The sequence below is a fragment of the Pezoporus flaviventris genome, unplaced genomic scaffold (genome assembly GCF_033815535.1).
Source record: "Pezoporus flaviventris isolate CSIRO_AGI_PZ_B2104156 unplaced genomic scaffold, CSIRO_AGI_Pfla_v1 ptg000002l, whole genome shotgun sequence".
NCBI classification, from domain to species: domain Eukaryota; kingdom Metazoa; phylum Chordata; class Aves; order Psittaciformes; family Psittacidae; genus Pezoporus; species Pezoporus flaviventris.
Window position 1 is genome coordinate 31,012,633 of NW_026892550.1, and position 13,885 is coordinate 31,026,517.

Below are 13,885 nucleotides of genomic sequence, written 5' to 3' on the forward strand. Positions count from 1 at the left end.
TTACTGGCTCCCATGATAAGCACACAAGGCCAGTCCACATACACTAACACCTTCTCAAACAAGCTGGACTGATTTCATTAATTGTCATACGTTTTAATCAGTTTTCAGTATTGCAGTCTTGTAAGTGAATTAAAAGATTATTGAAATATAGAAGAGATGAGGAACAACTGCAAAAAGAAAAGAGACAGACATGAAGAACTTCAGGGCGGTCTTCATCAGCTGTGCTACATCATAACAGCAGCTAGGAGGAAGTACAGTATGGTTCAGTCTGCCTAGGAATGCTGTGTCTGCAGACTTCACAAGTGAACAACATGGCAAATGCTCCTGATACTCTGTACAAAGAGGACACTAAGGTACCTGACATCAGCACCAGTATTGTTGTCTAATACAAGGTACAAACGAGGAAAGAAGAAATTCTGTTACAGGTCTTTGGATAGAGAAAACATTTTGGATAGAGAAAAAATTCCCCAGTAACTAATATTTTAAAATATTTTTGGATCCTGTTGATTTCAAGGTGAGGGGTTTTATGCTTCAACACATGCTTGAAGACGTGACCAACAATTCTTGGCTTTGTTTTTATTTTCATTGATGCCAGGAAATGTGAGATCCAGTCTGGAATTTCTTTAAAAAACTATTATCCTGTGAGCAGCAGTCAGGATACCATTTCATGGATATTCTATGGATATTCTACAGATATTCTACAGTGGTATGATACATCTCTTATAAAAATTAATATAAAATATATAAAAATTGTCTTCATGTAATAATTGGGATAAATAAATGCTGAGGGTTTTTTTAATTTTGTAATAAATCAGCTTTGATTTATATGAATAAATTTCTTGGACTACATATAAAAACCCAATTAAAATGATTAAGACAGAGGTAAGGTGTACATTTAGGATTACAATTCTATCTGAGAAGAAGCTAGTTTGAAAGACAGATGAGATTTGTTAGGAACCTTCCACATATGCAAAGTGAAACTAAGCTTCTCTTGGAAAATGTTGCAGCAGTTATGGTTGTGAGGAAACAGACGCCGGTAAACAGAGATGACCTTCCTGTCATGAATAGCCTGCTTGTGGCCTGGTTCTGAACATTCTCGATACTGGTCATTTTGAGAAGGTCATCAAAAATCACAATTATACATTTTTAAGACAGTTCTTACTCAAAATTATAATGTACATAAAGTACAAGTTGCAATTCGACTGAAGGGAATTAATTACCTTAGTTTCACTGTGGGCCACGTGTGACTAACTTGCTTAAGACATAAACTGATACACACTTTAAAATATATGCACCTTCTTCTACTACAATATATATTCAGTTTGCAACCCAAATTACTAATTAGAAAGTATATTTTCTGAAAGTATCTTTCAAAAGTCCAGTTAAGCGATAAGATGAAAATATATATAAAAATACAGCCTTGAACTTAATAAATTGTCTTAAATAATAATAGCTTTATATTTAGAAACAAAAAATGACACTGCCAATGATTAAACAGACTGGATTGCCCAATGTACCTGAATCCCACTTTCCACATTTTATTATAGCTTTGATAACAGTTCAGAGTATAAAAATGTGTACCCTGCATTTCATCTCTTGCACCTAAAAAAATGTCAGCTGTGCAGTCTTGTAGTTATTTGCATTTAATGATCTGAAACATAAATGAAGAGAGTTATTAGATTTTAGTAGAATATCACTGTACAAATTACAAGAGTTTTCGTAAAAATTCACACCTGGGGTATGCCCAGTCCTGTGATTATATTTAATGACTTGAATAATGAACCAAACAAATACATACTAAACATTTTCTTAGGAAGGAAATAGTAGTGGAGAATCTGAAATACCTTTCAGAAATAATTTCTCTGTGGAATTGCTGATAGATATGTGACATTTTTCTCTTTACAAGTATTCTTAATGAGTCCATTATAACTGGATCTGTGAGCACATAATGACACTTCACAATCAGTTCCACCCTTTTCATTTTGAAACCTACTTCACATACAGTTAAGGGTTTTTTTCCAAATAAAAACATTTAATTTGGCAACATGAATTTTTATTCTGTTCATAAACCAGTAACACAATTACAATGATAAGAAGGATATTCAGAGCAATATACCATTCTTTTTCCCTTGTACTAGCTGAAAAATACCAGTGCCTACCTGGAAGGTTATACTTTCTTATATCAGTGTTGGCAGTTACTACACTTTTTGGTGTACCAAGAATTTACTTTCAGTTCTTTCTTAATTTCCATTCGTAATGAAAAGCATCGTGGAGTAATACGTAGTTCTGGTTCTGTCTTGTCAGTGTAAATGAAAACATCAGAACTATCCCTACAGCTTAAAAAGTGATTACACAAATGCCAAGATGTGGTGAAATAAAGTAAATGGAACAGCAATAGGTGAAAAAATGAGGTTTATTTCTTAGACTTCACATATATGTAAAAGAGAAATTACAAATGTGAAGCAGATTCCTCTAAGAAAGTTTTTCAAATTTTAATCATTTCTAAATTAATTCATGTTACTCGTGGAGTATGCAAAATAATATGCTTAACTGGTCTACTTGCAACCTTAGAAGTCTTCATTTGAGAATGATTTCTCTAACTAGAGAACACAGCCTCGATTTTCTGTTTGAATTACAACAGAGCCAAAACTAGAAAATAAATTTGTTTCATATATGGATTATAGTTTAGTAATATAAAAAATAAAGAATTATGTGCTTCTTTACCTATACACATACACTGTGTTCTGTAGATCTCTTCTAACACTGCGCAGTGACATGTTTGTAGTTACGAATCCAATTCGGAAAAGCTTCACAGGTTTAGATTATCTAGTATTGTATTTGCCAGCAGAGGGAGCTAATTTTGTTCCAGAAACAGAACCACAGACTCACAAAATGGTTTTAGGCTGGAAGGGACCTCAAAGATCATCTAGTTCCAACCCCCTGCCATGGGAAAGGACACCTTCCACTAGACCAGGTTGCTCAAAGGGAAAACAAAACCCGATTTTGTTTTTGACAGGAACATTCCTGGTCTTTTTACATTTATCAAGTCAGAAAATAACAAAAAATTTCAATTACATCTATATAGCATGATTCTGAAAGTCTCTATGGTAGGTATAGCCTTATAAAGTAACCTGAATTCTAGAAGAGAGTAGGAATAAATTTGGAAAGTCAAGCTCCTTATGCATTTCTTATCCTTCTGTTAGTAATTTGTTCCTTCATTTATTCAATTATTTTAGACTGTAATAAACAGCTGTGCTAATGACTTATGGTAGGCAGCACACATGAAACATGAACTCAAAGGTGCTTACCTTTGGACATTTAAAGTAATTATGCTTGTAACAGGTCTGCTTTTTGGTCCAGGAGGAGGATGAAAAAACTGTTGTTCTCTAGCAGATGTGACACCCTTAGTGTCTTTAACTACATAAGGCTCAGCAGAATGGCTTGGGTAAGGGTCAAAAGTGCCTCCTTTCATGCCCCCTGCCTGAAAAAAAACACAACCAACCAACCAATCAACTTTTTGAAGTGCCAATCTACAATATAATTGAGTTAATGAAAATATTTTTCATGCAAAAGCAAGTAAGAATACTGACTAGCAGACTGCATCATATTATATACAAAACAAAACCAAATAGTCCTTTAATTTTTGATGGAAACTTTAAGGAAAACTTTAGTCATTATTTTAATGAATTCTTAGTTTTAAATGTTCTTTCTTAAGCCTAGATTTTGAGGAAAGGATCTTAAAGATGTCACAGAAAAAGTAAAAACATAACTCACTAAAATGAGCTATGTTGTGGCAAAATAATAGGAATTTCTATGTCACTATCAGTTTACGAGTACACCTTCCCATCAAGTACTAGTGTAGGGAATGTTAGGTACAGGAGGGCTTAAATATTATTATCAACATGCTTTCTGACATAAAGGATTAAGTACAGCACTGGCAGTCCACTAGTACTGCAAGAGTGGCAACTATTAGTTAAAAAATATCTGCAGAGACCTGATTAATTTTTTGTAATCCCCTAGTGCAGCTAAACCCCCCAGTCTGCTGAGGCTGCATTCCTGACAGGTGCAGCAGTAAGCAATTCAATCAACAATAAAGCCATTTTTCCTGCAAGAATTTATATCACAGAGAGGGAGGGTATGTAGTAGCTTGGGAAGTACCCATTATTTAAATATATGGGGAAAACATATATGGTGTTAAGGATGGGGAGCCTGGATCAGGATTGCCAGCACTGTTAGCTAAATGAGAGGCTGCCTTTCTAGCAGCTAACTTTTCTGTGCAGATTTCCCTTCTGAAAGATCTCAGCTGCCTTATCTATAAGCCAGTCATGCAACACAATCACTTGTGTATAAGCATTTCTGCTGTCTTTTTCTGAATAATTATATTTTCCTTGCTATCATCATCTTCCTCAGATGAACTGAAGTTAGTCAGATACGTCACGAATGAAGGACATAATAATAGGAAAATGGTGCTTAGAAGAGCACAGCATTAACCAACTGACTGTGCAACTCCAAAATGAAGAGCTGAAAAGTGACAGATTAAGGGGTGTTACTGTAGTACGTTTCTGGAGTCATTTAAGAGGGAGAGAGATTTATGCATCTTAAACCCATTTCAAAGTGAAATTAAGGTTTAGTGTAAAATGAATGGCATAAATTTAGTATCTCATCTCAAAAAAATGTATCAGGATGGAATGCTTTATGGCATGGAAAAATATCCATTTAGATTTTAAGAAATAATGACACTAAGCAACTGGAACTAATAAACTATATTCCTACATATCCTTCATACTAACTCCAGGCTTTATTTCTTATGCCCTCTAAGCCCTTCCATGTATATTTATTCCCATCCTTTTCTTCCTTTTCTCCTAGCTACTGAAGAGTTGGCAAATTTTCAAGCAGATTCCAATTTTGTCTGCTGATGGACAAGCAACAGATAACTTCTGAGTTTATTCTGCAGCCTTTCTCTGAGCAGAGGGATTAACCTGAGTCTTTCTCCTCCCTCCAGCTATCCATTCCAATGACTAGAATTATCTGTTAGATGTTTGTCTATACAGGCTGAGAGCAATTAGCAGGTTCAAAAATGGTATGTGACTGGACCTGACAAGGTCCGAAATAGGAAAGCATTTAATTTTGCTATAGTTACCTATCTTACTGTCATTTACTGCATAACCTGCTGTTTGTATCTTTCTGTATGCAGTCAATTAACTGTGTTAACAGCACTACGCAGATTGTGGAGAGAAACACTTTTTAGGTTACTTGAAACTGGTTAGCAGCTGTTGGGTCAAACAGGATTTTATGGGTTTGTAAACTGAAAACAATGTAAATGGAATAATACATTTTGTAAGAAAACATAAGAAACGAATAGCAAAACCAAACATTTATTTCTATCTTACATACTATAAGAAGAACTTTTAACAGGAAATGTCTGAATATGTATCTTTCATCTCCAGTAGCCGTAACACAAACTAACCTTTTTAGGAGGAGAACTTGGTATGAAAGGTAGTGCAACTCGCTTCTCTGAAGGTGATTTCTTCTCAGGTGGCAAAGGTTTGTCAGTAAAATAGGGATTCTTGTCAAAATACTCCTGGGGATATAGATTTAACCTGAAAGGCCCTCCTTTAAACAACTGTTTATGTTGCTCTTGCGCTTTCTGTAAAACAAATACTTTGAAAGAAACACGCCTCATGATTTTTACTGTATGCTATTCTAAGAGAAAAAATGGAAAGCATTTAAACTTAGTCTTGGAGAATGTTCACTTTAACTTTCTTTGCCCTTGCTCGATGCTCAATGTATTTTATATACCCACCATGCATAATGGAACACAGATTCACTAACTAGGAAGCACAACCATCAGTATGAAAGTATGGTAGAAAAATGTCAGAAAAAGCACTGTGCATTTAAGATGTGTCTAACAGAACTGAATACGTGCCTGAAAATTCTGCCTGTGTGCATCCCAGCTGCTCACACCTGGCCACTATGTTTCCCAGATTCTGAGCATCTTACTGAGCTCAACTGCTCTAGGAATCGGTCTTTGTACCACAGGAGATGTCAACTATTCTTCCCAGATTTCATTTTAAAATAAAATAGGTTAAAACAATATGAACAATTAAAGGACATGCATAAAACATACCATCAGTGAGAGAGTATCACGTGGTAATGCATACTAGTATCTCAGAGCAAATTCCTTGTTTCCTATCCAGTGGAAACAATCCCACCTCTCTATTTTTTATTCTCATTTTCTGCACTGGATACTTAGTTTTAACTCTGAATTTGTCTCAACTTCAGGTAGCTGAAATGTTTCTTCTAACCTTGTTCTTACCCTAGGCCAAAAAATATCCTTCTGCTACCGTTTTTCACTACATATGCATGACTAAAATATACAGGATAAATAAAATCAGTGCAAGCAAATTTATGAGTTTTCTTAGATTTATGAACTTATAAGGAAAAAGCAACAGTTATTTTTGCTATAGCATCTAGGATAATGAGGTCCCATTCTTCTGACAACACCACAGACATTTATTGTTCCTTCTATTGGCATGATATTGGCATTATCACATTGTAGCTTAAGGTCTTCATATAGAAACTTGAGGTCAAATCCTGAATGGCTGAACTTGCATGGGATACAGCATATGAAGACAGGCTGAGAAAGTTGGGGCTATTCATTCTGGAGAAGAGAAGGCTGCGTGGAGACCTCATAGCAGCCCTTCCAGTATCTGAAGGGGGCCTATAGGGATGCTGGGGAGGGACTATTCATTAGGGCCTGTAGCGATAGGACAAGGGGTAACAGGTTAAAACTGAAACAGGGAAAGTTTAGACTGAATATAAGGATACTGAATACACTTTACTATGAGTGTGGTGAGGCACTGGAATGGGTTGCCCAGGGAAGCTGTGAATGCTCCATCCCTGGTGGTGTTCAAGGCCAGGTTGGACAGAGCCTTGGATGACACGGTTTAGTGGGAGGTGTCCCTGCCCATGGCAGGGGGGTTGGAACTATATGATCTTAAGGTCCTTTCCAACCCTAACTATTCTATGGTTCTATGATTCTATGATACTGCCAGATGTCTCAAAGAAAGCATCATAAATAAATAATACCTACATCTTTTTTATACAGAATGGCCATTAATTTGTTTTCCTTCCTGCACTTTGTAAGTAAACATCAGTAATTTCAAGACAAAGGAAATACCAAAAGGAACAAAAAGTTCATGTAAATTGTAAGAAATAATCGTAACACTAATAAATAATAGAGAGAAGTATTTTTACCTCTGCAATTATTCTTGCTAAATCATACTCCTCAGGTAAATGCTCATATTGTTCACCTATGGTCAGGTTTGCATAACTGTAAAAATAAAATTAATTACTTAGGTATTAAAAACTCAAGAAATATTCAATAAAGCAGTCCGCAAGAAGCAATATTGTGAAGTTACCCGTATCCAGTTCCTTTCTTTCCTGGATTAGTATAAAAATTCTTTCCAGGAGGAACGTATCTTACTTTTTCTCTTACTTGTGGACTGAAGTACAGATATGAACCTCCTATGGTTCCATAATAGCTGCCAAGCCCACACCTAAAAATAGCAAATGAACACATTAATTACAGGTTTGTAAATAGTTCAGGCTTTATAGATATAGTGTGCTAAAACAACAGGAAGGAGAAAACCCAAACAGTATACACATGGCAAGAGTTACATATAAAACCAGATCAGAGCCACTGTCTATGGATCTACTAGTACAGCAATTCCATGCACAGTGTTACAGATAAAAAAAGAAACAAGATGGCAGCAGAGATGAAGTTTTAAGGTATCTTCATAATATAAATATGCTTAATAGAAGCAGATTTAATTTTGCACCAACAAAGTGAAGTAACACTGGTAGAGACAGATTCACCAAGACCCAGCGGAATAGTTTAAACAGATGTGGTGCTCGATGATAAGAGGACTGCCTTCACCACAAGTTTACAGAGAGCAGTAAGATAGTGTTGGTATGATTATGGAGTGACAGGTAACATGGGGTACCTGTCTGAAAGGTTCTTCTTCTGGGAGATGTTAGGACTAGTTAACTTTCTTTGTTGTCACAGAAGGAAAGTACAAGGAGGCACAGCTCATTTAGGATAAATACCTCTGCCTACAAAGTCACAGGAATTCATAAAGACTTTTAAAGACCAACTTGAAAATCAGTATTTGCTGGTAAGTGTATAAAATGCTCTCAAAGTACATGATCATACAGCTGCTAAAGGAGAAAAGGACAAAGTAATGAGATAGCTGAATGGAAATTTGGTCCACTAAGATGCACCTACACTGGTCCAAAAATACCCCAAACAACCCTCTGTTCTCAAGCCCCCAAAATCCAAAACAGAAAAAAAATAAACAGGGGCTACTGTATGAAATCTGTCAACTACTCCAGATAGCCAAGGGAATCTGTTTTGTCTGTAATTATTGTGGGGAGACAGTAAAGTGTCTCAATGAGTTCCTTTCTAAAAGGGCCATTAATGAATACTGACAGGATTAGGATGCCAAGATGACATTTGTCATCTTTGCACTAAACACAAACCTGCCTACTCATCACCCTCTTTTCCTTAGGGACTTCATAAACCCATATATAGAAAAGAAGGGCAAACTGACAATGCACAGACAACTTTTATCTTGATGTTTCCTAGCTCTTAAGTGCTTTATTTGATAGTCTTTAAATGTCGCTTCTGTGTGTAGGGTTTTTATATGCCAGTAACAAAATAAGACAGAACAGACATACAAAGAAAAGAAAGGCCCAGGTTTCAGTCACATCTTCAGAATATGACATCTTTGCAACCTTTCCCATTTCAGCAACAATAAATGTGGCTCCAAGGTAAAAGAAAGATTCCTAAGAGCTGTTTGTCATTCAGGCAGCTAAGAATAGCAACTCCATGAACAGCATCAGAGCTCTACACTAGTTCCTTACTTACAATGAGAGTCAGTTTTGGATGCAAGAAACATATCATCATCCTCCATAACCGCTTTGGGATTATATTAAAAGGCAATCAAACCACTTTCCCTGCTTTGTACTACTCTGCCAGCACAGATTTAGGATCAGATAAAGACAAAGAACCTGTCCTAAAGTTCGTGTCTAGAAGAAGTCAAAAGTCTTACAAGAATAAGAGTATGAGCTACTACATACACAGCTAACAAATGCATTTGTGGAGGCACTACATGGGAGAGAGCACATTAGCAGGTCTTTGTAAGCCAGACTCCCACTGGTGGACTCAGAATCCAGAAGGTAGTGAACAAGAGGATTCTCACTGACTGACATAGATTTGAAATCAGTGCCTAGGTGTTTCTAACAGTTAAATCCTTATAACAAATTTGGTTGCTATAAAATCAAGTTATAGTTAAAAGGAAGTTTTACACATGGGGCTCACACAATGTCTGTGCCATCAGAAATAGCACATGAATATCCAATAGAAAGCCTACACACCATGTCTTACACTCCTATTAAAAGCTAAGATGTTCCTGTAACATACAATGAAACATACCTAACCCTTGCATCCTAATATATATATAAACACACAAAATAGACAAGACATTACCCACAAAACTTTCCAAAAGCAAAGCTGCAGAAAGATATGGCTAAATATAACCGTAAGACTGTAAGAACAAGACCCTGTACACAGACTGAATCTTCCTGTCTCCCCTTGCAGCAACAAGAACAAAACAAGATTGTATAGTTATAGAGGAGTAATCAGGTTCTACCTAGTTTTTACATGTGAATAATAATAGTTATATGATATCAATTGTGTTGTTGTGGCAATAGCAAAGATGCATTTATTTTAATATTCTGCATATATTCCTTAACTCTGTAACATCTTCTGATCATCCTGTAGGATGATTTTTTCCAGCAAAAAGATAACGGATGAGGGTTTGCTGAGAGAAAAAGGTTGCACCTGGATAATGGCCCCTTCTCCTACTGTTTATGTAATATTATAAAATAATATTTTATATTATATATATTATAATATTTTGGGAGGCTTAGAAATGGGAGGAGGAAGATATTGTATCTGACAAATTCCAATAGACTTCCTCCTAAATTAAAATGAAATATTTATTTGTTAATTATCCCACCCTTTTCCCATCTTCAGTTTCATTGAAATGCTAAAGGATAAAAAAACTGTTTATAGCAAAAAACAGTAGTTAAGAGCAAGCACCAGGTCCTGATTTCTACTGGTGTTCAGCCGTCCCTATGGTGCTGCTCACAATTATTTCCTCAGTACTAACACTACATTGTAAAAAAACCAAGAATATTGTACTCTCATTACAGGTTTTACAAGAAATCTGTGAAACCCATCTTTAGTGTACAGAAAAGAGAAAGGGTTGATTTAAAACATTTTCACACTTACGGCCATTTGTCTCCATTACTGGGAAGAAAAGCTTTGCCCAAATTTTTCTTTGATTCTGCCAATCTATAGCGTCTTCTTAGCTGGACAGGGTCTGTGTAGGCTTCACCACTGAAAACTCTCACAAACTCAGGATCAAAATAACCTGCCTGAAGAGCTGACATTGTTTTGGACCCCCCAGGTAACATCTGTTTGTTCTTGCTCGAAGCTTCATTAAAAGGGCCTTTAAAAAAGCAAGCACTGTAAATAACCGTTCGATGTTAGTGCTTCTCTTAGCCTACTTTAAAAAACTAAGGTCTGGATCTGGGTGGCTCCAAGAATGTACTACAGAGCATCTAACTTGTATACCATTCATGTAAATGGTTGTGTCTGAAACACAATGCCATGAGAAGGTGTTCACAGCACCCAATTCTAGTTTTCTAACCCCTGCATTTGCTTTACAGGCAACGGAGAGAGACTGGTTAAGGCAGACTACAGATCACAGCTAGAGATGATGCTTATTTATGTACTGACAGTAATAGTTCAGAGGAGCATCTGCCTCTCCCATGGATTACAGACCAGTCAGAACAGTTTAAGTGCCTCCAGCTGGGTTTTGGATACCCAGCAGCTCAGTGCAGAAGTGTATCAGCCAGAGTTCTGGTGAATGTGTTCATCACTGACACATCACCACAGCAGAAATGTCAGTATTGAGAAGCCAGCATTATCTTGCATTATCACTTCCAAGCAGCTACTGAGGGTTAACCTCTGTAACCTTACTAATTACAAAAATTACCTTTCTCAATGACTATTCCCATTAAACTGTAAGAAAAGGAGACTATTCTTTAAAAAAAACAGGATGGGGAATCTCACACATGAATCAGATCAGAACATAACAGACTGTAGCACTAATATAAAAACAATGACAATGTAATTGTCATTATTTTTGCCATAACAGAAAACTTGCTGAAAGAGTAGACAAAAAACACTACTGTTTTTCACAAAAGTAAGAAAATACTGGTAACTTGCAGGTAATTAACATTAAAAAGAAATGTACACACTAAAAGATTTCATCAATCTATTATGCATACACAGTTTTCAGTTTTACTGGATTTTTCCTTTCTACAATAAATTCATTCCAAGATTCCCTTAAATAATACATACCTGAACAAAGAATATGCATGAAAAAGCAGTTCCCTCTAACCAAAAAAACCCACAACAAAACATTAGAAAATAGTGATTCTGAACGTAGGTGGATACTAGAGGTGGTCCCTATCACTAAATAGGGATTAAAACTAAATGTACTTACGCATATAATGTGATACATATTTATCTCCAATGGTAATATAGCTCATTTCACTGAAGAGGCCAATCCTCTCCAGGTCACTTTTCCCTTCTGCAGGCATGGCTGGATCTGTGTGACAGTGCACTACACTAAAAAGCTTGAAGTAGCCTTGTTTATCTCTCCTATGGCAAAAGCTTATAAGCAGTCCACACCTGTAACAGGAAGTTCATTTAAGTAAAATGCAAGAAGTTTTGGTTAAAAATATTAGTAATAAAAGTAACTTGAAGAAAATAATCTACAATATGATTGACAACCTTGGTACTTACAGATAAAATGGACTATGTGGGATTGAGACACCATTATATAGCCTTTGTTAAACAAATTCAAAACATGAACAGCGAGATAAAAATCAAATGCATTTCTAATACAACTGGCGCCTCTCTTAATGAATTCACATAGTTTCGGTCAAAATTTGTAACAGGCATCTTCAGAGTACTAAGATGAGAGGTTCTGGTGGCATTAACAGCTCCTAACAAACATGCTGAGCAGCCACCTCCTTCATCTTGTGGGTTATCTCTAGCAATGGTCATCAGTCACTTTCTAATAACAATATAGGAGGTCAGACTATGGACAAATCTGAGGTAAAACATAAAAGTGGAATTTTGGAAGCCCTCTAACTAATCCAAGACGTGAGCATGGACTCAATTTCTTCTTGGTGTTAGCATAAACAATTTACAGTAAACATTTTTTCCATCACCATCATTGGATACTGACAGAGCTACGGAAAATGCCTAGTCAACACTTGTAAGGAGGCCAAGGGCTTGACTAGAGAGCAGGTTTAGCAACAGGACTACCAGGGATCTGATTCCCAGAGTGGACTAGTAGAGATACAGAAATCAGAATTAGCGAGAGGAAGAACTGCCTTGAGGAGGAAGGTAACAACATACAGTAAGTTCACCAGGAATGGAAATTAAGGTAGAAGAAATTGGTTAACAAGTGAGAAAAGCTATTTCTTGAAATTGATGAGATATAAGAAGAAAAAAAAAAAAAAAAGAAATCAAGGATATGCAACCAAATAGCTGAAGTACCCATGTCCATACAGCTCAAATGAGAGCAATTAAATTAAGACATTAGGGTGGAATACAGATTAAAGACCATGTTGGTATTAATGATGGAGACAAAGGCAAGATATGCCAGGAATGAAAGTAGGTTGGGCAGCAGCAAACTCTGAGAGACTAATATCACACATCAGCTGTATCCAGTGGGTAGGTGCAGAGTAGAAAAGCAGCAACAGCACAGCAGTGGAAATACATATAACAATCGCATATATTTTATTACAAAAACAGCATGCTGGGACACTGTGTATGACAGAAGAGCTAGTCACATTTTGCTTCTGCTCAGCACACAGGATGGACAGACAGCATGCAGAAGTTTTAAGAAGTTTGAAGCTGGTTTGGGGGTTTTTTTTGAACGTGTGGAGGTTCACACAGTGTAAAATGCACTAATGGCATTAAGAGCTAGTAATAAAACACGCTGAGCAGCCACCTCCTTCATCTTGTGGGTTATCTCTAGCAATGGTCATCAGTGTCTAATAATAGTACAGGAAGTAAGAGTATGGACAAATCTGAGGTAAAACACAAACGTGGAATTTTGGAAACCCTCTAACTAATCTAAGACCTGAGCACGGTAAGTATCTCCAATTTCCTTTTGGGTTTAGTGCAAATTATTTATAAGTATACATTAGTTTTTCCTCATCACACCTTCACTGGAGCCTGCCAAATGAGGATAGGAATAATTTATTGAAAACAGACCTGGAATTAAATTCCACAGTGTAAAGCAAAGATGGTTGATGCAGGGATTAATGGGAAGGATTTTTGGACCTCAGCAGCTCGGCAAGCACGATTCTGGAGCGTCTTCCAAGGAATTTGTATGAAAGCTGAGGAAACGCCCTTTTTTTTCTTCCACAGATCAATCCGGTACCCCCTAAACCGGATTAAGTACCGCTGTGGTTGCCCAACCTGAACATAAAGCCCAACCCTATGCGCTCCACCGCAGCCCACCGCCAGGTCTGGCTACGGGAGGCAGCTGAATCACGAGGGAACCGAGCGGCACCTACCCGCCGGAGCCGGTATCTCACTCACGCGTCACGGCCGCCCGCCGGGGCCGCCCTGTGTTGGTACCGGTTGCCCCGGAGGCGGGAAAGCCCAAAAGGCGGGGCAAGCCTATCCCACGCCCCCTTCGTCCAACTCCCCCCCGTCTCCTTGCAATGG

The 13,885-nt window shown here is 37.1% G+C and overlaps 1 protein-coding gene across 1 annotated transcript; it reads right to left on the reverse strand.

The window, feature by feature from the left end:
- Positions 1-51: 51 nt before the first annotated feature.
- Positions 52-11,771, reverse strand: CFAP96 (cilia and flagella associated protein 96). The gene is made up of 7 exons (XM_061474141.1): positions 11,640-11,771; positions 10,358-10,577; positions 7,422-7,559; positions 7,258-7,333; positions 5,468-5,647; positions 3,309-3,481; positions 52-1,651 (listed from the first exon to the last, which is right to left on the reverse strand). The coding sequence occupies exons 1-7, from the start codon at positions 11,734-11,736 to the stop codon at positions 1,603-1,605; spliced, it is 933 nt and encodes a 310-aa protein (XP_061330125.1). The 5' UTR covers positions 11,737-11,771; the 3' UTR covers positions 52-1,602.
- Between the last annotated feature and the right edge of the window lie 2,114 nt (positions 11,772-13,885).

Bases quoted from the DNA above. Each gene is read 5' to 3' on its own strand.
- CFAP96 (XM_061474141.1), bottom strand. From the start codon at position 11,736: ATGCCTGCAGAAGGGAAAAGTGACCTGGAGAGGATTGGCCTCTTCAGT. The intron at 7,560-10,357 runs GTAAGTGTGAAA...TGCTATTTTTAG, and splicing joins AGTAATGGAGACAAATGGCC to GTGTGGGCTTGGCAGCTATT. The intron at 1,652-3,308 runs GTAAGCACCTTT...TTTATGTTTCAG, and splicing joins ATTACTTTAAATGTCCAAAG to ATCATTAAATGCAAATAACT.